The sequence below is a fragment of the Plectropomus leopardus genome, chromosome 15 (genome assembly GCF_026936395.1).
Source record: "Plectropomus leopardus strain MGB_pleo_1.0 chromosome 15, ASM2693639v1, whole genome shotgun sequence".
NCBI classification, from domain to species: domain Eukaryota; kingdom Metazoa; phylum Chordata; class Actinopteri; order Perciformes; family Serranidae; genus Plectropomus; species Plectropomus leopardus.
The window spans coordinates 19,903,006-19,928,803 of NC_142190.1; the positions used below are offsets into that span (position 1 = coordinate 19,903,006).

General features: G+C 39.4%; 6 protein-coding genes and 1 pseudogene across 6 annotated transcripts in view; 6 read left to right on the top strand and 1 right to left on the bottom strand.

The window, feature by feature from the left end:
- Positions 1-25,798, bottom strand: part of LOC121952446 (olfactory receptor 5K4-like) — a 130,206-nt gene that overhangs the window by 44,626 nt on the left and 59,782 nt on the right. The gene's annotated exons all lie outside the window — the stretch shown is intronic.
- LOC148187280 (olfactory receptor 1M1-like) lies at positions 279-1,244 on the top strand. The gene has a single exon (XM_088088878.1). The coding sequence runs from the start codon at positions 279-281 to the stop codon at positions 1,242-1,244; it is 966 nt and encodes a 321-aa protein (XP_087945004.1).
- LOC148187281 (olfactory receptor 1L4-like) lies at positions 5,032-6,001 on the top strand (annotated as a pseudogene).
- LOC148187282 (olfactory receptor 1M1-like) lies at positions 9,459-10,424 on the top strand. Its single transcript, XM_088088880.1, has one exon. The coding sequence runs from the start codon at positions 9,459-9,461 to the stop codon at positions 10,422-10,424; it is 966 nt and encodes a 321-aa protein (XP_087945006.1).
- On the top strand, positions 13,844-14,809 carry LOC148187283 (olfactory receptor 1M1-like). Its single transcript, XM_088088881.1, has one exon. The coding sequence runs from the start codon at positions 13,844-13,846 to the stop codon at positions 14,807-14,809; it is 966 nt and encodes a 321-aa protein (XP_087945007.1).
- LOC148187284 (olfactory receptor 1M1-like) lies at positions 17,821-18,786 on the top strand. The gene has a single exon (XM_088088882.1). The coding sequence runs from the start codon at positions 17,821-17,823 to the stop codon at positions 18,784-18,786; it is 966 nt and encodes a 321-aa protein (XP_087945008.1).
- Positions 23,998-24,976, top strand: LOC121939353 (olfactory receptor 1L4-like). The gene is given in 2 exon segments (XM_042482389.2): positions 23,998-24,111; positions 24,113-24,976. Coding segments are annotated over 2 exon segments (978 nt in total).

Below are 25,798 nucleotides of genomic sequence, written 5' to 3' on the forward strand. Positions count from 1 at the left end.
ACTGTGCACAGGTCAGACATGCTGACATTCACTGGCTACTGTTGGAGTCAGCATCATGTGGAATCACACTGTGTAAAACCATTATCAACAGAACAGGTGAGCCAAAGTAAACTGTATTATTCCCTATGTTATATTTATCAGTCAGGGTCCAAAATTATGGTTTCATGGACAAATGCACAAATGTATATACATCCATTTGAAGAATGTGACTGGAAAGATAAGCAATAAAATTCATTTTCACGTCTTTTTCAGATCAGACAGCTTTACTGAGTTCAGCTATGTCTTCTGTCAGTGCGGTTAGAAATGACTCTGTCATCATTCATCCTTCAGGCTTCTATATCATCGCATTTCAGACGTTTCCTTATATCAGTGTCTACATCATCTTTCTCGCATTTGTCTATATGGTTACAATCGTGTTTAATACTTTACTGATCTATATCATTTCTTGTGACCACCGCTTACACACTCCAAAATTTCTGGCTGTTGTCAACCTTGCAGTAATTGATATAATGTTAAACACAAGCACTATTCCCAGCATGATCAAGACATTCGTCTTTAAGGACAACTTTGTTCCATTCAATCTTTGTCTGTTACAAATGTTTGCCTACTACACTTTTGTGACTTTGGAGTCATGGGCACTTGCTGTTCTTGCTTATGACAGATTGATTGCAATATGTTTCCCTCTGCGTCAAAACTTACTCAACACACCACTCATCATGTCTTGTATTATAGGCCTGACTTGGGTTTACATTGTGGGACTCGACGCATATGGCACAGTGATCATGACTCGACTGTCTTTTTGCAAATCAGTCAGAGTGTTCAGCTATTTCTGTGACTATGCACCTGTGTTTAGACTCGCCTGTAATGACAACACACTGCAGTGGTTAGTAGGTTCATATGGTGGTATGTTTAATCTGATGACCCCCTTTGCTTTTATTTGTCTGTCTTATATCAGCATCCTGGTCACTGTGTTCAGGATGAAATCAGTAACTAGTAGGATCAAAGCTCTCGCCACTTGCATTGAGCACCTGGTCCTTGTTGCTGTATTTTATATTCCTATAATCATCATTTTCTTCATGGGGCTTTTTGTACGAGCCATTGACCCAGACCAGCGTGTGCTGAGCCTGTCGCTGTCCTCTTGCATCCCACCCTGCATCAATCCTATTGTTTATTCTTTGAAAACTAAAGAGATTAAAACCAGAGCCCTGACACTGGTCCACAGAATGAAAACAAGACCACACTAAAGTAATCAGTGGACGGTTTTAACAGTCTCAGTAAATGGTGTGTTTCTTTCTGTGTGTGTGTGTGTGTGTGTGTGTGTGTGCGCGCATGTGCGAGTGTGTGTGACAAAATGGGGGTTACTTGCACAAATCTGTCATTGTGAAACAGAGAAGCCCAGATGGATTTGTCTGGTTCATAAAGTTTCCACACATTTGTAGTATGATCTTACTCATCTCTCATTGTTTACATTTTTTCCTTAATTTTTTTTTTAAATCCTGACATGATGTACACTCGTGAATATCAAAAACTAAATAAAATACTGCTGACTTATTTGGACCAAAAGGACTTGGTTGTATTGGAATGTAAGAGTATAATTTTTTGTGTAATTGGTTGCTCTGACTCTAGCTGTATGTGTTTCCTAAAACAATCATATTGAAACACTTTGACTTTATAAAATTGTAATTCACATTTTATCCATAATAAAATTGTCCTGAGGTACTTGCAAAGCAGTAAAGTCTGCCATATTGTGGAGGTCAAGATCTGCTTGTAAACTAATACATGTGTATTGAGAGATGCAGATTTTTTACGACAAAATTAACTGTCACTCTCTTAATGGCTTACACACATAAAAAAGTCGTTAGAGCACCACATCCATGCCACCTATGGTGATATCCTTCTGGCTTCACATTTTACACAGACCTATTTTCGACATTATACACAGAATAGCAAGGCAACATAATGGCATGATATTCCCGCTTGTCCAGCTTTGGCAGTGTAAATGCAGCTAGAGAAACGAGGGGGTTGTGTTTGCAGTGATGGACTGTAACTAAAGCCTCATTCTAGCCTCTTAAAGATCAAATGGTGTGTTACTCTATAGTCTAAAGAAACCTAACTTGTTATTTCAGAGGAGGTACTCTTGGGGAAAGGCTAACAATACACATGGGCCCCAATTCCTCAACTATTTCCCACCAAATGCAAGACCTGCTAACAGATGCAGGTGAGATTAATTAGGCCTCTTTAAACAGTTAAAGGTTTGTTTGTAACAAGAAAGGTCATTACCCTGTATTCTCAAATGATGAAATCTCAATCTGGGTTCATTAGAAAGACTCTGAGGTGTGAGATGCAGCAGAAAAATCTGTTTGTCTGTAGTTATTATGTAATGTTAGACATCCCTCCAGAGAGGAAGATGATTTAGACTTTTCTTGTTTTTCACTTACTTTAAGTCATACAAAGATTTTTTTTAACAATAGATCAAATATGTCAAGAGAAATCTGGTAATGTTGGTGTGTGATGACTAATAGGAAGGCTGAAATGTGTTTCCAAGTCAATCACCAGAATAAGGCTACGGTTGAATTGTCCTTTTTGCTTAGGAAAGTTCCTAACTGAGTGAAATGACCAGAAAGTCTGTAGTAAGAGCAGCTGCCATGATAAGAGCTGTTTGAACTCTCCTGGTATGAAGAAAAGGAGCTTCAACGCACCCTTTATAATCTCCTTTAGCATAGGATATTCTGGTCCATCCCTTACCAATGGAAAAGAGAGAATTCTATCCCACAATTCCTTGTGGCGGCAACATTTTAACCGACACACCACATCGGCCAATTTCTGGGAAATCAACTATTTTGACACATTCCATCCACAGCCTGAGCCCAACTGAATGTGAAAGGTGTTTACTCAGATGCGTGCTGGTTTTTAAGCTGTTTTAGTTTTTAAGCATTTTTACTAATTTTTATATATTTATCACATTCTTATATAATGCTCTAAAAGTTTAAACATTAACTACTCATCATTTTCTTCAATGGAGCCTTTAAGTGAAAATATTTCATATGATTGTAATTCTATAACCAGTGACAATAAACATCCTAAGAAAATCATAATCAGGGCGCCTGGTGGCCCAGTGAATAGAGCAGGGGCCCATGTACAAAGGCTGTGTCCTCACTGCAGCTGCCGCAGGTTTGATTCCAGCTTCAGCCCTTTGCTGCATGTTGCCCCCCCCCCCACACACTAAACAACTGTCCTATCAATGAAAGACAAAAGTACCCCCGAAAAAAATCTTTAAAATAAACAAAAAAAAAAATATATAACAATCACTATATTTTCCAGGATGCCAGGGGACATTTTAATCCAAGTGATGTTTTTGGTGGTGTTCGGGTCTGTGAGAGCCATTTTGAATATTTACCAAAAGAAAAATGATGATGCAATTAATACTTTTTTTGATTCTCATTGGTCTTGGCTCTTTATCTGTGAAGAACATATAAAAGAGCTAAAAGAATAAAAGAATACATTCTTAATGACTTCACACTGTGAAGGCACCTACACATTTATATTCCATATGTGGTGTCTGGATCCACTTAACCTGAGGGTAATAAAAGTCTGGAAACTGTGGGTTCTGTGTACCTTCACTGTCCTCCTCCTATCTGGGCCTGGTGCTAGTGTGGATGTTCGGATGTGTGGATGTGGATGTGTGTGTGTGTGTGTGTGTGTGTGTGTGTGTGTGTGTGTGTGTGTGCGTGCGTGCGTGCGTGCGTGCGTGCGTGCGTGCGTGCGTGCGTGCGTGCGTGCGTGCGTGCGTGCGTGCGTGCGTGCATGTGTGAGTGAGTGCTTTCTTTTTGTTTGTATACGTGTGTGTGTCTGCAAAGTTGCAACATTGTCACATTTCAAGCACTGACAATTGTCTCCGTTCACATTCCCGCAGACTCCACCCTCTGTCTTGCCGGAATCATTTTATATTTATTCAAACTCTAACCCAGCTGCAAATTGGGGTGGTACATAACATATGAATTGTATAGCCTTAATGGCTCCTTATCATAATCAATTAAGACAGCGAAAATATTCCCTGCTCAGAGGGCCTTGGAAATTATTTTAGGAGAGAGGAAAGCTTTGGAAGATGATGAGGAGGAAGAGTTTTCGGAATATGAGGATCCCATTTCTTTCAATTAAGAGTCACACTGTGAGTTTGAAGATGAGTATGAGAATTACCATGAGCCAGCTCCAAAACGAGCCAATCAGAATCCAGCCACAAGATCGCACTGCCGGTACAACTGATGGCCAGCCCCAGGACCAGCCCATCAGCGGCCAGCCCAGGACCACCCTATCAGGGACCAGCCCATCAGCGGCCAGGCCCAGGACCACCCTATCAGGGACCAGCCCATCTGGGAATTTGTCAAATTAAGTTCAAAGAAATAAACTTCATAGTGATAAAAAACATTGCTTCTTTGGACTTTTTCACCCAGATTTTGATTATAACTGACAGCCCTGACTCACGGTCAAGTCAACAAACTCTCTGTTGATGCAGTTACATCTTTTCAGGATTCTGGTTTCCCAAGTTTTAAGTATTATTTATCATAACCTCCATGTTTTCAAGTTCTTCAGATAAGTTTGTCTTGTTTTGTTGCAAGAAGAGTTGGAAGACAACACATTACTTTCAGTAATTTCAGTAAGAGGACATTGCTTATTACTGTATTGTTGATCCATATTATTCTTAATTAGATGACTGTGTGTTACCTCTGGAGATCACTGAGGAGGGTATAACTCCACTGTGCACAGGTCAGACATGCTGACATTCACTGGCTACTGTTGGAGTCAGCATCATGTGGAATCACACTGTGTAAAACCATTATCAACAGAACAGGTGAGCCAAAGTAAACTGTATTATTCCCTATGTTATATTCATCAGTCAGGGGCCAAAATTATGGTTTCATGGACAAATGCACAAATGTATATACATCCATTTGAAGAATGTGACTGGAAAGATAAGCTATAAAATTCATTTTCACGTCTTTTTCAGATCAGACAGCTTTACTGAGTTCAGCTATGTCTTCTGTCAGTGCGGTTAGAAATGACTCTGTCATCATTCATCCTTCAGGCTTCTATATCATCGCATTTCAGACGTTTCCGTACATCCGTGTCTACATCATCTTTCTCGCATTTGTCTATATGGTTACAATCGTGTTTAATACTTTACTGATCTATATCATTTCTTGTGACCACCGCTTACACACTCCAAAATTTCTGGCTGTTGTCAACCTTGCAGTAATTGATATAATGTTAAACACAAGCACTATTCCCAGCATGATCAAGACATTTGTCTTTCAGGACAACTTTGTTCCATTCAATCTTTGTCTGTTGCAAATGTTTGTCTACTACACTTTTATGACTTTGGAGTCATATGCACTTGCTGTGCTTGCTTGCTTATGACAGATTGATTGCAATATGTTTCCCTCTGCATCAAAACTTACTCAACACACCACTCATCATGTCTTGTATTATAGGTCTGAATTAGGTTTACACTGTGGGACTAGACGCATATGGCACAGTGATCATGACTCGACTGTCTTTTTGCAAATCAGTCAGAGTGTTCAGCTATTTCTGTGACTATGCACCTGTGTTTAGACTCGCCTGTAATGACAACACACTGCAGTGGTTAGCAGCTTCAAATGGTGGTATGTTTAATCTGATGACCCCCTTTGCTTTTATTTGTCTGTCTTATATCAGCATCCTGGTCACTGTGTTCAGGATGAAATCAGTGACTAGTAGGATCAAAGCTCTCGCCACTTGCACTGAGCACCTGGTCCTTGTTGCTGTATTTTATATTTCTATAATCATCATTTTCTTTGTAGGGCTTTATGTGCGAGCCATTGACCCAGACCAGCGTGTGCTGAGCCTGTCGCTGTCCTCTTGCATCCCACCCTGCATCAATCCTATTGTTTATTCTTTGAAAACTAAAGAGATTAAAACCAGAGCCCTGACACTGGTCCACAGAATGAAAACAAGACCACACTAAAGTAATATGTGGACAGATTTAACAGTCTTAGTAAACAGTGTGTGTGAGTGTGTTCCACAGTAACAGATTTGTGCAATACGCCTCTTTTGTCACACCACACACCACACACACACGCACACACACACGCACACACGCACACACACACACACACACACACACACACAGGTAACAGGGATTGTTTTGCCTGGTTCATCAGCATAAAAATAAAACACAACAAAGTTTCCACACATTTTTAGTATCATTTTACTGATCTCTCATTATGTCTTATGTTTTTGTCTTAATATTTATTTTGATATCCTGCCATGATGTACACACATGTAAATATCTAAAGTAGATCAATTACTGCTGATTCATTTGGAGATAAAATATACTTGCTTGTATTTGAATGTAACTGTATAACATTTGTGTTATTGGTTGCTCTGACTCTAACTGAACGTGTTTCCGAAAACAATCATATGGAAGCACTTTGACTTTATAGTATTGTAATTCACATTTTATCCATAATAAAACTGTCCTGAGGTACTTGCAAAGCTGTAAAGTCAGTCATGTAAAGTCTTCCATGACAGATATAAGGTCTAGACAAGCACCCTCTCTGCTTTACATTAGGACAACTGTGAGACCTGAGTGGTCAAGAAGGTTTTGACAAGTCAGTGTCTAAGCAGAACCACAGAGACGTACATGAGCTCAGCGGTGGGCATAAAACAGGTTGTAACGGGTTGGACGTTTGCATTCCTAGGGTGCAAACTCACCGGGTTGAATAAGTGACAAGGGTAGGTTGAGGGTGGCTAATGAAGACAGAGAAGATAGTGGGCTGTGTTTTCACTGGTAAAATGTAACTAAGTACATTTGCACAAGGACTGTACTTCAGCACCAATTTGAGGTTAAATTACTTTCATATTTAACTGGCTGCTTGTTTTTCTTCCACTTCACTACACCACAGACGTATACACTGTACTTTTTACTGCAATTCATTTGTGTGACAATTGTACTTTCGTTTGAAATGACAGTTTCCACCCATTCCCTCTCCGGTTAAAACCTTGTATCTCTGGGTGTGTCAAATGTTTGTGATACACTGAACGAGAAGTGCTCTTTTATATGTTGAGAAAATAAACTCATTTAAAATCCTCTTGTATCAGCTGCAAAATGCAACGTCACAAAGCTGAAAACAGGGATGTTTTTCTGACTTTTTAGAGATACTTGGTTCTCACTGGACATCCACGCTACAAACAAATGATGATTTTATACGATCTGATGCATTGCTGTAAATTAAACTCCTCAACAGAAAAAAGGAGTTAAGATGAGCACAACCTTAAACATCTACAGGAAGAAAAAGCAGCATACACATTAATGCAAAACTGCGTTGGACAGCGGGGGTCAATTAAAGAACTGCAAATCATGGTCATACGTTGCATTCTGCCTCACAGTGTGCGGAGTCCCCCCATCTCGCTATATCTCAAAAACTCATTGGATCAACATACAAATTACCTTATTTGGGTAAAAATGTTGATTTTCATCAAAAGGTTACCAGGTTGCCACTTTGTATTCCAGCACTGGTGACAAAAACCACAATGCAAAGCGACCCAAAAAAGAAAGATGGATTCATCAAAAGAGAGTTTCACAATAAACGAAACAAAACACTTATTAATATCGGCAGTGTGTTTCAGAGATGGAGAGAAAGTATTACGAAGAGTTTAGCCGCCTGCCAACCGCAGCAAAAGGCTCATAACTGTGGGTTCAGGATAACATTTATCTAATGTTAGCGAGAGTCTCCAATCACATTTTTATGTCTCAAATTGCATACTGCTGTACTAACACTTTATATTTTGAGTGCAAAAGTGTGTTTACACAAAGAAGCGCAGCAATATTAGTAGCTACCTGAATGGTGCACTCATAATGGTCAAAAAGTTGAGTGTGGTACTTTGGACAATTTCTCACCCTCAGTGGTCGCTGTGCTGCCTATGTAGTGCAAGAGGTCAACTGCTGCTGTAAACATTAAAAAATATTCTACAAATATACAGTAGTATTTTTTCCAATAATGTTAAAACGTCAAAACATAAAATAGAACAAATTTTCCCAAAACCCAACAATATTTCAAAAAACAAAACATTTGATAAAACAAAGCAACATTTCGGCAAAAACTTTAAGATTTCCAAAAACATTATACGATTTCCCAAAACACAACATCATTGCACAAAACACAATATTTCACAAAACACTACAGCATTTCACAAAACAAAACAACCTTTGGAGAGACTCAAACCAGAAAATGTAGATACTACTGGACAATCATTCCTTGCTGCTGATTGGATGCACTAGTCTGTGACAAACATCAGTATTTCCTCTTCTGTTTGCTTTTCGGTAGACTGCATGCCTTGCAGAATTTTGCTGCCTTGTCACGGTTGTGTTATGCACTCCTTAGAGCCATTAGACTCCATTGACAGACAAAGATTTCACTCCAAAGAGCACAATAAATGTGTGTGTGTGTGTGTGTGTGTGTGTGTGTGTGTGAGTGCTTTCTTTTTGTTTGTATACATGTGTGTGTCTGCAAAGTTGCAACATTGTCACATTTCAAGCACTGACAATTGTCTCCGTTCATATTCCATGAACAATCAGAATCCAGCCACAAGATCGCACTGCCGGTACAACTGATGGCCAGCCCAGGACCAGCCCATCAGCGGCCAGCCCAGGACCACCCTATCAAGAACCAGCCCATCGGCGGCCAGGCACAGGATCACCCTATCAAGAACCAGCCCATCGGCGGCCAGCCCAGGACCACCCTATCAGGGACCAGCCCATCTGGACATTTGTCAAATTAAGTTCAAAGAAATAAACTTCATAGTGATAAAAAACATTGCTTCTTTGGACTTTTTCACCCAGATTTTGATTATAACTGACAGCCCCGACTCACGGTCAAGTCAACAAACTCTCTGTTGATGCAGTTACATCTTTTCAGGATTCTGGTTTCCCAAGTTTTAAGTATTATTTATCATAACCTCCATGTTTTCAAGTTCTTCAGATAAGTTTGTCTTGTTTTGTTGCAAGAAGAGTTGGAAGACAACACATTACTTTCAGTAATTTCAGTAAGAGGACATTGCTCATTACTGTATTGTTGATCCATATTATTCTTAATTAGATGACTGTGTGTTACCTCTGGAGATCACTGAGGAGGGTATAACTCCACTGTGCACAGGTCAGACATGCTGACATTCACTGGCTACTGTTGGAGTCAGCATCATGTGGAGTCACACTGTGTAAAACCATTATCAACAGAACAGGTGAGCCAAAGTAAACTGTATTATTCCCTATGTTATATTCATCAGTCAGGGTCCAAAATTATGGTTTCATGGACAAATGCACAAATGTATATACATCCATTTGAAGAATGTGACTGGAAAGATAAGCAATAAAATTCATTTTCACGTCTTTTTCAGATCAGACAGCTTTACTGAGTTCAGCTATGTCTTCTGTCAGTGCGGTTAGAAATGACTCTGTCATCATTCATCCTTCAGGCTTCTATATCATCGCATTTCAGACGTTTCCGTACATCCGTGTCTACATCATCTTTCTCGCATTTGTCTATATGGTTACAATCGTGTTTAATACTTTACTGATCTATATCATTTCTTGTGACCACCGCTTACACACTCCAAAATTTCTGGCTGTTGTCAACCTTGCAGTAATTGATATAATGTTAAACACAAGCACTATTCCCAGCATGATCAAGACATTCGTCTTTAAGGACAACTTTGTTCCATTCAATCTTTGTCTGTTACAAATGTTTGCCTACTACACTTTTATGACTTTGGAGTCATGGGCACTCGCTGTTCTTGCTTATGACAGACTGATTGCAATATGTTTCCCTCTGCATCAAAACTTACTCAACACACCACTCATTATGACTTGTATTATAGGCCTGACTTGGGTTTACCTTGTGGGACTAGACGCATATGGCACAGTGATCATGACTCGACTGTCTTTTTGCAAATCAGTCAGAGTGTTCAGCTATTTCTGTGACTATGCACCTGTGTTTAGACTCGCCTGTAATGACAACACACTGCAGTGGTTAGTAGCTTCACATTCTAGTATGTTTAATCTGATGACCCCCTTTGCTTTTATTTGTCTGTCTTATATCGGCATCCTGGTCACTGTGTTCAGGATGAAATCAGTAACTAGTAGGAACAAAACTCTCGCCACTTGCATTGAGCACCTGGTCCTTGTTGCTGTATTTTATATTCCGATAATCATCATTTTCTTCATGGGGCTTTTTGTGCGAGCCATTGACCCAGACCAGCGTGTGCTGAGCCTGTCGCTGTCCTCTTGCATCCCACCCTGCATCAATCCTACTGTATATTCTTTGAAAACTAAAGAGATTAAAACCAGAGCCCTGACACTGGTCTACAGGATGAAAACAAGACCACACTAAAGTAATCTGTGGATGATTTTAACAGTCTGAGTAAACAGTGTGTGTGTGTGTGTGTGTGTGTTCCACAGTAACAGATTTGTGCAATACGACTGTCACACCACACACACACACACACACACACACACACACACACAGGTAGCAGGGATTGTTTTGCCTGGTTCATCAGCATAAAAATAAAACACAACAAAGTTTCCACACATTTTTAGTGTCATTTTACTGATCTCTCATTATGTCTTATGTTTTTATGTTTTTGTCTTAATATTTACATTTATTTTGATATCCTGCCATGATGTACACACATGTAAATATCTAAAGTAGATCAATTACTGCTGATTCATTTGGAGATAAAATATACTTGCTTGTATTTGAATGTAACTGTATAACATTTGTGTTATTGGTTGCTCTGACTCTAACTGTACATGTTTCCTAAAACAATCATATGGAAGCACTTTGACTTTATATTATTGTAATTCACATTTTATCCATAATAAAACTGTCCTGAGGTACTTGCAAAGCTGTAAAGTCAGTCATGTAAAGTCTTCCATGACAGATATAAGGTCTAGACAAGCACCCTCTCTGCTTTACATTAGGACAACTGTGAGACCTGAGTGGTCAAGAAGGTTTTGACAAGTCAGTGTCTAAGCAGAACCACAGAGACGTACATGAGCTCAGCGGTGGGCATAAAACAGGTTGTAACGGGTTGGACGTTTGCATTCCTAGGGGTGCAAACTCACCGGGTTGAATAAGTGACAAGGGTAGGTTGAGGGGTGGCTAATGAAGACAGAGAAGATAGTGGGCTGTGTTTTCACTGGTAAAATGTAACTAAGTACATTTGTACAAGGACTGTACTTCAGCACCAATTTGAGGTTAAATTACTTTCATATTTAACTGGCTGCTTGTTTTTTCTTCCACTTCACTACACCACAGACGTATACACTGTACTTTTTACTGCAATTCATTTGTGTGACAGTTGTACTTTCGTTTGAAATGACAGTTTCCACCCATTCCCTCTCCGGTTAAAACCTTGTATCTCTGGGTGTGTCAAATGTTTGTGATACATTGAACGAGAAGTGCTCTTTTATATGTTGAGAAAATAAACTCATTTAAAACCCTCTTGTATCAGCTGGAAAATGCAACGTCACAAAGCTGAAAACAGGGATGTTTTTCTGACTTTTTAGAGATACTTGGTTCTCACTGGACATCCACGCTACAAACAAATGATGATTTTATACGATCTGATGCATTGCTGTAAATTCAACTCCTCAACAGAAAAAAGGAGTTAAGATGAGCACAACCTTAAACATCTACAGGAAGAAAAAGCAGCATACACATTAATGCAAAACTGCGTTGGACAGCGGGGGTCAATTAAAGAACTGCAAATCATGGTCATACGTTGCATTCTGCCTCACAGTGTGCAGAGTCCCCCCATCTCGCTATATCTCAAAAACTCATTGGATCAACATACAAATTACCTTATTTGGATAAAAATGTTGATTTTCATCAAAAGGTTACCAGGTTGCCACTCTGTATTCCAGCACTGGTGACAAAAACCACAATGCAAAGCGACCCAAAAAAGAAAGATGGATTCATCAAAAAGAGAGTTTCACAATAAACGAAACAAAACACTTATTAATATCGGCAATGTGTTTCAGAGATGGAGAGAAAGTATTGCGAAGAGTTTAGCCGTCTGCCAACCGCAGCAAAAGGCTCATGACTGTGGGTTCAGGATAACATTTATCTAATGTTAGCGAGAGTCTCCAATCACAATTTTGTGTCTCAAATTGCATACTTCTGTACTAACACTTTATATTTTGAGTGCAAAAGTGTGTTTATACAAAGAAGCGCAGCAATTAGTAGCTACCTGAATGGTGCACTCATAATGGTCAAAAAGTTGAGTGTGGTACTTTGGACAATTTCTCACCCTCAGTGGTCGCTGTGCTGCCTATGTAGTGCAAGAGGTCAACTGCTGCTGTAAACATTAAAAAATATTCTACAAATATACAGTAGTATTTTTTCCAATAACGTTAAAACGTCAAAACATAAAATAGAACAAATTTTCCCAAAACCCAACAATATTTCAAAAAACAAAACATTTGATAAACAAAGCAACATTTCGGCAAAAACTTTAAGATTTCCAAAAACATTATACGATTTCCCAAAACACAACATCATTGCACAAAACACAATATTTCACAAAACACTACAGCATTTCACAAAACAAAACAACCTTTGGAGAGACTCAAACCAGAAAATGTAGATACTATTGGACAATCATTCCTTGCTGCTGATTGGATGCACTAGTCTGTGACAAACATCAGTATTTCCTCTTCTGTTTGCTTTTCGGTAGACTGCATGCCTTGCAGAATTTTGCTGCCTTGTCACAGTTGTGTTATGCACTCCTTAGAGCCATTAGACTCCATTGACAGACAAAGATTTCACTCCAAAGAGCACAATAAGTGTGTGTGTGTGTGTGTGTGTGTGTGTGTGAGTGCTTTCTTTTTGTTTGTATACATGTGTGTGTCTGCAAAGTTGCAACATTGTCACATTTCAAGCACTGACAATTGTCTCCGGTCATATTCCCGCAGACAACCAGAATCCAGCCACAAGATCGCACTGCCGGTACAACTGATGGCCAGCCCAGGACCAGCCCATCAGCGGCCAGCCCAGGACCAGCCCATCAGCGGCCAGCCCAGGACCACCCTATCAAGAACCAGCCCATCGGCGGCCAGCCCAGGACCACCCTATCAGGGACCAGCCCATCTGGACATTTGTCAAATTAAGTTCAAAGAAATAAACTTCATAGTGATAAAAACATTGCTTCTTTGGACTTTTCACCCAGATTTTGATTATAACTGACAGCCCCGACTCACGGTCAAGTCAACAAACTCTATGTTGATGCAGTTACATCTTTTCAGGATTCTGGTTTCCCAAGTTTTCAGTATTATTTATCATAACCTCCATGTTTTCAAGTTCTTCAGATAAGTTTGTCTTGTTTTGTTGCAAGAAGAGTTGGAAGACAACACATTACTTTCAGTAATTTCAGTAAGAGGACATTGCTCATTACTGTATTGTTGATCCATATTATTCTTAATTAGATGACTGTGTGTTACCTCTGGAGATCACTGAGGAGGGTATAACTCCACTGTGCACAGGTCAGACATGCTGACATTCACTGGCTACTGTTGGAGTCAGCATCATGTGGAATCACACTGTGTAAAACCATTATCAACAGAACAGGTGAGCCAAAGTAAACTGTATTATTCCCTATGTTATATTTATCAGTCAGGGTCCAAAATTATGGTTTCATGGACAAATGCACAAATGTATATACATCCATTTGAAGAATGTGACTGGAAAGATAAGCTATAAAATTCATTTTCACGTCTTTTTCAGATCAGACAGCTTTACTGAGTTCAGCTATGTCTTCTGTCAGTGCGGTTAGAAATGACTCTGTCATCATTCATCCTTCAGGCTTCTATATCATCGCATTTCAGACGTTTCCGTACATCCGTGTCTACATCATCTTTCTCGCATTTGTCTATATGGTTACAATCGTGTTTAATACTTTACTGATCTATATCATTTCTTGTGACCACCGCTTACACACTCCAAAATTTCTGGCTGTTGTCAACCTTGCAGTAATTGATATAATGTTAAACACAAGCACTATTCCCAGCATGATCAAGACATTTGTCTTTAAGGACAACTTTGTTCCATTCAATCTTTGTCTGTTACAAATGTTTGCCTACTACACTTTTGTGACTTTGGAGTCATGGGCACTCGCTGTTCTTGCTTATGACAGATTGACTGCAATATGTTTCCCTCTGCATCAAAACTTACTCAACACACCACTCATCATGTCTTGTATTATAGGCCTGACTTGGGTTTACACTGTGGGACTAGACGCATATGGCACAGTGATCATGACTCGACTGTCTTTTTGCAAATCAGTCAGAGTGTTCAGCTATTTCTGTGACTATGCACCTGTGTTTAGACTCGCCTGTAATGACAACACACTGCAGTGGTTAGTAGGTTCATATGGTGGTATGTTTAATCTGATGACCCCCTTTGCTTTTATTTGTCTGTCTTATATCAGCATCCTGGTCACTGTGTTCAGGATGAAATCAGTAACTAGTAGGATCAAAGCTCTCGCCACTTGCATTGAGCACCTGGTCCTTGTTGCTGTATTTTATATTCCTATAATCATCATTTTCTTCATGGGGCTTTTTGTACGAGCCATTGACCCAGACCAGCGTGTGCTGAGCCTGTCGCTGTCCTCTTGCATCCCACCCTGCATCAATCCTATTGTTTATTCTTTGAAAACTAAAGAGATTAAAACCAGAGCCCTGACACTGGTCCACAGAATGAAAACAAGACCACACTAAAGTAATCTGTGGACAGATTTAACAGTCTTAGTAAACAGTGTGTGTGTGTGTGTTCCACAGTAACAGATTTGTGCAATACGCCTCTTTTGTCACACCACACACCACACAGACACACACACACACACACACACACACACACACACACACACACAGGTAGCAGGGATTGTTTTGCCTGGGTCATCAGCATAAAAAAAAACACAACAAAGTTTCCGCACATTTTTAGTATCATTTTACTGATCTCTCATTATGTCTTATGTTTTTGTCTTAATATTTACATTTATTTGATATCCTGCCATGGTGTACACACATGTGAATATCTAAAGTAAGTAGAGGCTAATGAAGACAGAGAAGATAGTGGGCTGTGTTTTCACTGGTAAAATGTAACTAAGTACATTTGTACAAGGACTGTACTTCAGTACCAATTTGAGGTTAAATTACTTTCATATTTAACTGGCTGCTTTTTTTTTCTTCCACTTCACTACACCACAGACGTATACACTGTACTTTTTTACTGCAATTCATTTGTGTGACAGTTGTACTTTCGTTTGAAATGACAGTTTCCACCCATTCCCTCTCCGGTTAAAACCTTGTATCTCTGGGTGTGTCAAATGTTTGTGATACACTGAACGAGAAGTGCTCTTTTATATGTTGAGAAAATAAACTCATTTAAAACCCTCTTGTATCAGCTGGAAAATGCAACGTCACAAAGCTGAAAACAGGGATGTTTTTCTGACTTTTTAGAGATACTTGGTTCTCACTGGACATCCACGCTACAAACAAATGATGATTTTATACGATCTGATGCATTGCTGTAAATTCAACTCCTCAACAGAAAAAAGGAGTTAAGATGAGCACAACCTTAAACATCTACAGGAAGAAAAAGCAGCATACACATTAATGCAAAACTGCGTTGGACAGCGGGGGTCAATTAAAGAACTGCAAATCATGGTCATACGTTGCATTCTGCCTCACAGTGTACGGAGTCCCCCCATCTCGCTATATCTCAAAAACTCATTGGATCAACATACAAATTACCTTATTTGGATAAAAATGTTGATTTTCATCAAAAGGTTACCAGGTTGCCACTCTGTATTCCAGCACTGGCGACAAAAACCACAATGCAAAGCGACCCAAAAAAGAAAGATGGATTCATCAAAAAGAGAGTTTCACAATAAACGAAACAAAACACTTATTAATATCGGCAATGTGTTTCAGAGATGGAGAGAAAGTATTGCGAAGAGTTTAGCCGTCTGCCAACCGCAGCAAAAGGCTCATGACTGTGGGTTCAGGATAACATTTATCTAATGTTAGCGAGAGTCTCCAATCACAATTTTGTGTCTCAAATTGCATACTTCTGTACTAACACTTTATATTTTGAGTGCAAAAGTGTGTTTACACAAAGAAGCGCAGCAATTAGTAGCTACCTGAATGGTGCACTCATAATGGTCAAAAAGTTGAGTGTGGAACTTTGGACAATTTCTCACCCTCAGTGGTCGCTGTGCTGCCTATGTAGTGCAAGAGGTCAACTGCTGCTGTAAACATTAAAAAATATTCTACAAATATACAGTAGTATTTTTTCCAATAACGTTAAAACGTCAAAACATAAAATAGAACAAATTTTCCCAAAACCCAACAATATTTCAAAAAACAAAACATTTGATAAACAAAGCAACATTTCGGCAAAAACTTCAAGATTTCCAAAAACATTATACGATTTCCCAAAACACAACATCATTGCACAAAACACTACAGCATTTCACAAAACAAAACAACCTTTGGAGAGACTCAAACCAGAAAATGTAGATACTATTGGACAATCATTCCTTGCTGCTGATTGGATGCACTAGTCTGTGACAAACATCAGTATTTCCTCTTCTGTTTGCTTTTCGGTAGACTGCATGCCTTGCAGAATTTTGCTGCCTTGTCACAGTTGTGTTATGCACTCCTTAGAGCCATTAGACTCCATTGACAGACAAAGATTTCACTCCAAAGAGCACAATAAGTGTGTGTGTGTGTGTGTGTGTGTGTGTGTGTGTGTGTGTGTGTGTGTGTGTGTGTGTGTGTGCGCGTGCGTGTGCGTGTGCGTGCATGCATGTGTGAGTGAGTGCTTTCTTTTTGTTTGTATACATGTGTGTGTCTGCAAAGTTGCAACATTGTCACATTTCAAGCACTGACAATTGTCTCCGTTCATATTCCCGCAGACAATCAGAATCCAGCCACAAGATCGCACTGCCGGTACAACTGATGGCCAGCCCAGGACCAGCCCATCAGCGGCCAGCCCAGGACCACCCTATCAGGAACCAGCCCATCAGCGGCCAGCCCAGGACCACCCTATCAGGGACCAGCCCATCTGGATATTTGTCAAATTAAGTTCAAAGAAATAAACTTCATAGTGATAAAAAACATTGCCTCTTTGGACTTTTTCACCCAGATTTTGATTATAACTGACAGCCCCGACTCACGGTCAAGTCAACAAACTCTATGTTGATGCAGTTACATCTTTTCAGGATTCTGGTTTCCCAAGTTTTAAGTATTATTTATCATAACCTCCATGTTTTCAAGTTCTTCAGATAAGTTTGTCTTGTTTTGTTGCAAGAAGAGTTGGAAGACAACACATTACTTTCAGTAATTTCAGTAAGAGGACATTGCTCATTACTGTATTGTTGATCCATATTATTCTTAATTAGATGACTGTGTGTTACCTCTGGAGATCACTGAGGAGGGTATAACTCCACTGTGCACAGGTCAGACATGCTGACATTCACTGGCTACTGTTGGAGTCAGCATCATGTGGAATCACACTGTGTAAAACCATTATCAACAGAACAGGTGAGCCAAAGTAAACTGTATTATTCCCTATGTTATATTTATCAGTCAGGGTCCAAAATTATGGTTTCATGGACAAATGCACAAATGTATATACATCCATTTGAAGAATGTGACTGGAAAGATAAGCAATAAAATTCATTTTCACGTCTTTTTCAGATCAGACAGCTTTACTGAGTTCAGCTATGTCTTCTGTCAGTGCGGTTAGAAATGACTCTGTCATCATTCATCCTTCAGGCTTCTATATCATCGCATTTCAGACGTTTCCGTACATCCGTGTCTACATCATCTTTCTCGCATTTGTCTATATGGTTACAATCGTGTTTAATACTTTACTGATCTATATCATTTTTTGTGACCACCGCTTACACACTCCAAAATTTCTGGCTGTTGTCAACCTTGCAGTAATTGATATAATGTTAAACACAAGCACTATTCCCAGCATGATCAAGACATTCGTCTTTCAGGACAACTTTGTTCCATTCAATCTTTGTCTGTTACAAATGTTTGCCTACTACACTTTTGTGACTTTGGAGTCATGGGCACTTGCTGTTCTTGCTTATGACAGACTGATTGCAATATGTTTCCCTCTGCATCAAAACTTACTCAACACACCACTCATCATGTCTTGTATTATAGGCCTGACTTGGGTTTACCTTGTGGGACTAGACGCATATGGCACAGTGATCATGACTCGACTGTCTTTTTGCAAATCAGTCAGAGTGTTCAGCTATTTCTGTGACTATGCACCTGTGTTTAGACTCGCCTGTAATGACAACACACTGCAGTGGTTAGTAGCTTCACATGGTGGTATGTTTAATCTGATGACCCCCTTTGCTTTTATTTGTCTGTCTTATATCAGCATCCTGGTCACTGTGTTCAGGATGAAATCAGTAACTAGTAGGATCAAAGCTCTCGCCACTTGCATTGAGCACCTGGTCCTTGTTGCTGTATTTTATATTCCTATAATCATCATTTTCTTCATAGGGCTTTTTGTACGAGCCATTGACCCAGACCAGCGTGTGCTGAGCCTGTCGCTGTCCTCTTGCATCCCACCCTGCATCAATCCTATTGTTTATTCTTTGAAAACTAAAGAGATTAAAACCAGAGCCCTGACACTGGTCCACAGAATGAAAACAAGACCACACTAAAGTAATCTGTGGACAGATTTAACAGTCTTAGTAAACAGTGTGTGTGAGTGTGTTCCACAGTAACAGATTTGTGCAATACGCCTCTTTTGTCACACCACACACCACACACACACACACACACACACACACACAAACAGGTAGCAGGGATTGTTTTGCCTGGGTCATCAGCATAAAAAAAAACACAACAAAGTTTCCACACATTTTTAGTGTCATTTTACTGATCTCTCATTATGTCTTATGTTTTTGTCTTAATATTTACATTTATTTGATATCCTGCCATGATGTACACACATGTGAATATCTAAAGTAAGTAGAGGCTAATGAAGACAGAGAAGATAGTGGGCTGTGTTTTCACTGGTAAAATGTAACTAAGTACATTTGTACAAGGACTGTACTTCAGCACCAATTTGAGGTTAAATTACTTTCATATTTAACTGGCTGCTTGTTTTTTCTTTCACTTCACTACACCACAGACGTATACATTGTACTTTTTTACTGCAATTCATTTGTGTGACAGTTGTACTTTCGTTTGAAATGACAGTTTCCACCCATTCCCTCTCCGGTTAAAACCTTGTATCTCTGGGTGTGTCAAATGTTTGTGATACACTGAACGAGAAGTGCTCTTTTATATGTTGAGAAAATAAACTCATTTAAAACCCTCTTGTATCAGCTGGAAAATGCAACGTCACAAAGCTGAAAACAGGGATGTTTTTCTGACTTTTTAGAGATACTTGGTTCTCACTGGACATCCACGCTACAAACAAATGATGATTTTATACGATCTGATGCATTGCTGTAAATTCAACTCCTCAACAGAAAAAAGGAGTTAAGATGAGCACAACCTTAAACATCTACAGGAAGAAAAAGCAGCATACACATTAATGCAAAACTGCGTTGGACAGCGGGGGTCAATTAAAGAACTGCAAATCATGGTCATACGTTGCATTCTGCCTCACAGTGTACGGAGTCCCCCCATCTCGCTATATCTCAAAAACTCATTGGATCAACATACAAATTACCTTATTTGGATAAAAATGTTGATTTTCATCAAAAGGTTACCAGGTTGCCACTCTGTATTCCAGCACTGGTGACAAAAACCACAATGCAAAGCGACCCAAAAAAGAAAGATGGATTCATCAAAAAGAGAGTTTCACAATAAACGAAACAAAACACTTATTAATATCGGCAATGTGTTTCAGAGATGGAGAGAAAATATTGCGAAGAGTTTAGCCGTCTGCCAACCGCAGCAAAAGGCTCATGACTGTGGGTTCAGGATAACATTTATCTAATGTTAGCGAGAGTCTCCAATCACAATTTTGTGTCTCAAATTGCATACTTCTGTACTAACACTTTATATTTTGAGTGCAAAAGTGTGTTTACACAAAGAAGCGCAGCAATATTAGTAGCTACCTGAATGGTGCACTCATAATGGTCAAAAAGTTGAGTGTGGTACTTTGGACAATTTCTCACCCTCAGTGGTCGCTGTGCTGCCTATGTAGTGCAAGAGGTCAACTGCTGCTGTAAACATTAAAAAATATTCTACAAATATACAGTAGTATTTTTTCCAATAACGTTAAAACGTCAAAACATAAAATAGAACAAATTTTCCCAAAACACAACAATATTTCAAAAAACAAAACATTTGATAAAGCAAAGCAACATTTCGGCAAAAACTTCAAGATTTCCAAAAACATTATACGATTTCCCAAAACACAACATCATTGCACAAAACACAATATTTCACAAAACACTACAGCATTTCACAAAACAAAACAACCTTTGGAGAGACTCAAACCAGAAAATGTAGATACTATTGGACAATCATTCCTTGCTGCTGATTGGATGCACTAGTCTGTGACAAACATCAGTATTTCCTCTTCTGTTTGCTTTTCGGTGGACTGCATGCCTTGCAGAATTTTGCTGCCTCTTACAAGTCAAGAGTAAATCATAAATTGAAAATGTATATATTTCCAAAGTGAAACTGCTGTGCGGCAGTCTGCAGTGTGCATAGCTGCTACCATGTGTTTCCATTTCGCTCTCGGCCTGTAGGACTACTTTTTCCATGAAGAGAGTGGCTGACACCTGAAGGTGCATCACCAAAGCTGCTGTCTGCTCTGCTCTCAGCTCAGGAGTCTCACAGGCAGGAGTGAGGTGGAGAGACCACTGGGTGCAGTACAGTCCATCTCCATGGAATATGACCAACGTTACAATAGCTAGGAAAATAGCAATATGGAGCACGGAATTTGATAAATTTATACATTATCATGGAGCCCCCTATTTTTCTTGCCAAGCCCCACTCTTGAAAGTCCTTAAAAAATCTCACAAAAGTCCACAGTGCCACATCCAAGGGTATGTAGATGCTACATGTGAAAGGGGGAGGGACTGGTGGTGGGTCAAAATGTTCTAAATTATACTATGACAGAAATGGACGCATTTTACAATATTGGTGAATTTTAATCAAAAGAAAAATCCTCAGCAAAACAATTGAATGGCATGAGAGCTATGAGGTAAAAGTGTCTCTGTTGAAGTCTGCTGACTGTGGACGTGGGCAGCAGCAAAATGTATTTTAGCCGTGAAAAAAAAATCACCGTAAAAAATTCAATATACCTTTAAGTAAATACTATATTTAGAATATTTTAAGTGCTTCACCTTGCTGTCAGACAGCCCTTTACAATGGGGAATTGTCACAGTTGTGTTATGCACTCCTTAGAGCCATTAGACTCCATTGACAGACAGTGATTTCACTCCAAAGAGCACAATAAGCCTCTGGCTGTCCGCTGTGCCTCGATCATGTAGTTGTTTGTGTTACTTTGCGACTTTGGGAACCAACCCAATCTTGCTGGCTCTCTTGTCTGCCTGTCCAAACTGGGAGCTTAAGATGGATAACAGACAATTCTCAATGAAGGCTTAATCATAAGGATACTAAAACCCACTGCACAAATAACCCATTAACATCTGCTAACATCCAGCTTTTTATACAATGAGAGTGGATATGATCGTCATTCACACCCGGGTCAAATGACTTTGTAATAGACACGGGTTTTTATTGCATCCAGCTCCAATCACCATTGATGGGAATACAACACGTGGACGTGGTAATTTCAGCTCCTTAACAGGTAAGATGCAATGATGCGCCATCACTGATTACTGTCCATCTCCTCCTAAGTAGCACTAAAACAAAGATCCAAATACATCTGTATCAAGTTTGAAAGAGAGACTGAATAAGAAAAAGATTACTAAAGAGAAGAAACCACTAAAAAGTTTTCAAAGACCTCCGTTCTTTCTGCTGCTGTCTACTATTTACCTGTTTTCTGGCCTGTCTATGACGTCGCACGGACACACCAAAAAAACAACCCCCTCCCACACACACAGACAGAACCCAGACTCATGCGGTCCAGTGGTATGTTTGCAGAGGGAAAGCAGTCGATCACCTATATTTATTTACCCGCATTTGGAAAACCTGCATGCACACGCTAATTTCAGAAGGAAAGCAGTACAACAGGGCATCCTACCCACTGCTCACTCTGCGACTACCCAGGCCCAGCCAGTAGGTTTATAAATAAAGTTGCTAAATCTAGCAAGAAAGTCACCTAGTTGGCAACACTGTTTGGGAATAAATAAAGGTGTAAGTCTCATTAAATGTTTTTTTTTTTTAAATTTTTGTTTTGTTTGTTGAAATGTTGTGATGTTTTAGGAAATGTTAGTCTTTTCTAAAATGTTTTGTTTTGTGAAGTGTTGTCGCTCTTTTGGAAATGTTTTTGTTTTGTGAAATGAGTTTTGTAGTTTTTTAGTTTTGTGGCACTTTTGGAGGAGTTTTGTTTTGTGAAAAGTGTTTTGTGATTTTTTTTTGTTTTTTGAAAGGTGGTGTTTTAGGACATGTAAGTGTTTTCTTTAATGTTTTGTTTTGTGAATTGTTGTTTTGTTTATTGAAATGTAGTGTTTGGGGAAATGTTTTGTTTGTTTAAGTGCTGTTGTGCTTTTGGAAAAGTTTTGTTTTGTAAATTGTTGCTTTTTGTTGTGGTGTTTTCTGAGATGTTGTTTTTTGACCTCTAGGGCCACCATACTTTCCTTTTGTTGGTTAAGCCATCACTTTGTAAATTGGGTTAATACTGTAATAATCTGAAAGTGTAAACAATGATGTTAGCTTGCTGACTAGCTAACAACAGCAAATTTTATCATCAGGCATTGATGTGACATTGTTGTGGTGTGAGCTATTTGGTCTATTGGCGTAAGTCACGTTTGGTATTAAAGAATGTTGACGTATTCATCACTTTGGAAGATTAGAGTATTAGATTGTTAGTCATATGCTTGACAAGTTTAATATATTCGCAGAATGCGGCAACTATCATTAACTGGGGTGGACTTCAATGTTCTATGATAATGCAGCAATGATTGAGCCTTTCAGCAACTGCAGACCAACTCTTCTTTTAAACCATCTTAGTCAAACTCCAGTTACGGGGAAGTGGACAGAACAGACTTCCCACTGAATCAGCACACTCTCTGATGATGCATTTACACAAGTTAGACCTGGTGCTGCTGCTGACCACCAGCCAGCTGTGACACCCAGCGCTGGGCAGATGGCACTGACCAAATTCAAGCCAATACAGTCACCAAAAACAGGTCTGTCTCCTGAGCTAATACTATCAGCTGGTGAGACTGAGTTGGGACAGAGAGGGAAGAGGTGGGAGCTGCAGGAGCAAAGTGGATTTTCAAATGCTGCCTTTTTTTGCCCTCTCCATATTTCTGCCTTCACTAACTTTAAGTGTCATTAATTATAACCTGCATGTTTTTCTGTCCCTCAAATTAAGATTAATGTTTTGTTTGTTGCAACAAGAGTGACAAGACAACTAACTACACTACAGGGATTAATTTCAGTGAAAGGACATTGCTCATACACATATAATCCTTAATTAGATGACTGCATCGTATCTCTGGAGATCAATGAAGAGGGTATAACTCCACTGTGCACAGGTCATGCATGCTGACATACAATGGCTATTGTTGGAGTCAGCATTGTGTGTAGTCACATTGTGTGAAACCACCATCCACAGAAGAGGTGAGCCAAAACTGTATGTATGTTCATGTGGGAAATGTGGCTGGAAATATAAGCAAAAAGATGCCTTTTTTCCCCTCTTTTTTTTTAGATCAGAGAGCTTTAAACACCGTGGCCTTAGACGACGTACTCTAGCACACAGCCTGTGGAGTTCAGCTATGTCTTCTCTTAAGACTGTTAAAAATGACTCTGTCATCATTCATCCTCCAGGCTTCTATATCATCGGATTTCAGACATTTCCTTACATCCGTGTCATCCGTGTTCCTTACATCAATCTTTCTTGCATTTGTCTATGTGGTTACAGTGGTGTTTAATATTTTACTGATCTATATAATTGTCAGTGACCACCGCTTACACACTCCAAAATTTCTGGCTGTTGTCAACCTTGCAGTAATTGATATAGTGTTAAACACAAGCACTATTCCCAGCATGATCAAGACATTTGTCTTCAAGGACAATTTCATTTCATTCAACTTGTGTTTGGTACAAATGTTTGTCTACTACACTTTTGTGACTTTGGAGTCATACGCACTTGCTGTGCTTGCTTATGACAGACTGATTGCAATATGTTTCCCTCTGCGACAGAACTTACTCAACACACCACTCATTATGACTTGTATTATAGGTCTGACGTGGTTTTACCTTGTGGGACTAGTTGCATATGGTGTGGGGATCATGACTCGACTGTCTTTTTGCAAATCAGTCAGAGTGTTCAGCTATTTCTGTGACTATGCACCTGTGTTTAGACTCGCCTGTAATGACAACACACTGCAGTGGTTAGTAGCTTCATATTCTGGTATGTTTAATTTGATGACCCCCTTTGCTTTTATTTGTCTGTCTTATATCAGCATCTTGGTCACTGTGTTCAGGATGAAATCAGTAACTAGTAGGATCAAAGCTCTCGCCACTTGCATTGAGCACCTGGTCCTTGTTGCTGTATTTTATATTCCGATAATCATCATTTTCTTCATAGGGCTTTATGTGCGAGCCATTGACCCAGACCAGCGTGTGCTGAGCCTGTCGCTGTCCTCTTGTATCCCACCCTGCATCAATCCTATTGTTTATTCTTTGAAAACTAAAGAGATTAAAACCAGAGCGCTGACACTGGTCCACAGAATGAAAACAAGACCACACTAAAGTAATCTGTGGACAGATTTAACAGTCTTAGTAAACGGTGTGTGTGTGTGTGTGTGTGTGTGTGTGTGTGTGTGTGTGTGTGTGTGTGTGTGTAAAACAAAAAAGGGATCATTTTATAAGTCTTTTCATGAATACTCTAACTGTATGTGTTTCCTAAAACAATCACACTGAAGCACCTTAACTTCATAATATTGTGATTCACATTTTATCCATAATAAAACTGACCTGAGGTACTTGCAAAGCTGTAAAGTCAGTCATGTGAAGTCTGCCATGACAGACACGAGGTCTAAAGCATCGATATAGAAAGTAGATACTGTGTTCCCCGTTCGATGTATGTCTGGCAGGCACCATATTAAGGGGGTTAAGATCCACTAGTACACAAATACATGTGTATTGAGAGATGCAGATTTTACTACAAAATCACCTCTAACTCCCTTAATTCTGAACCGATTTCCATGAAATCTGTTTTGTTACAAACGTCTGAATGTGAACATGACAGTGTTTACTTGTTTAATCAATTTCAATTACTGGAGGCAATCTAATCAGCCCTACGATAAAACAGTCATCTTTTGAATACCCACATCAATGAGACATGCAGGCTCCGACTTTTGAATACGCAACATCCAGTGATGGAGTGTGACAAAGTAAATTTATTCAAGTAAAATACTTTAGTAACATTTTGAGGTACTGGCACTTTACTTGAGTATTTGCATTTTCCGTTACTTTAAATCCCATACAACTTTATTTGATTCAACTTCATACTTCCACTACATTTCAGAAACATTACAACAATGTATCGCAGCGAGCTTAGAGCAGCAGAAA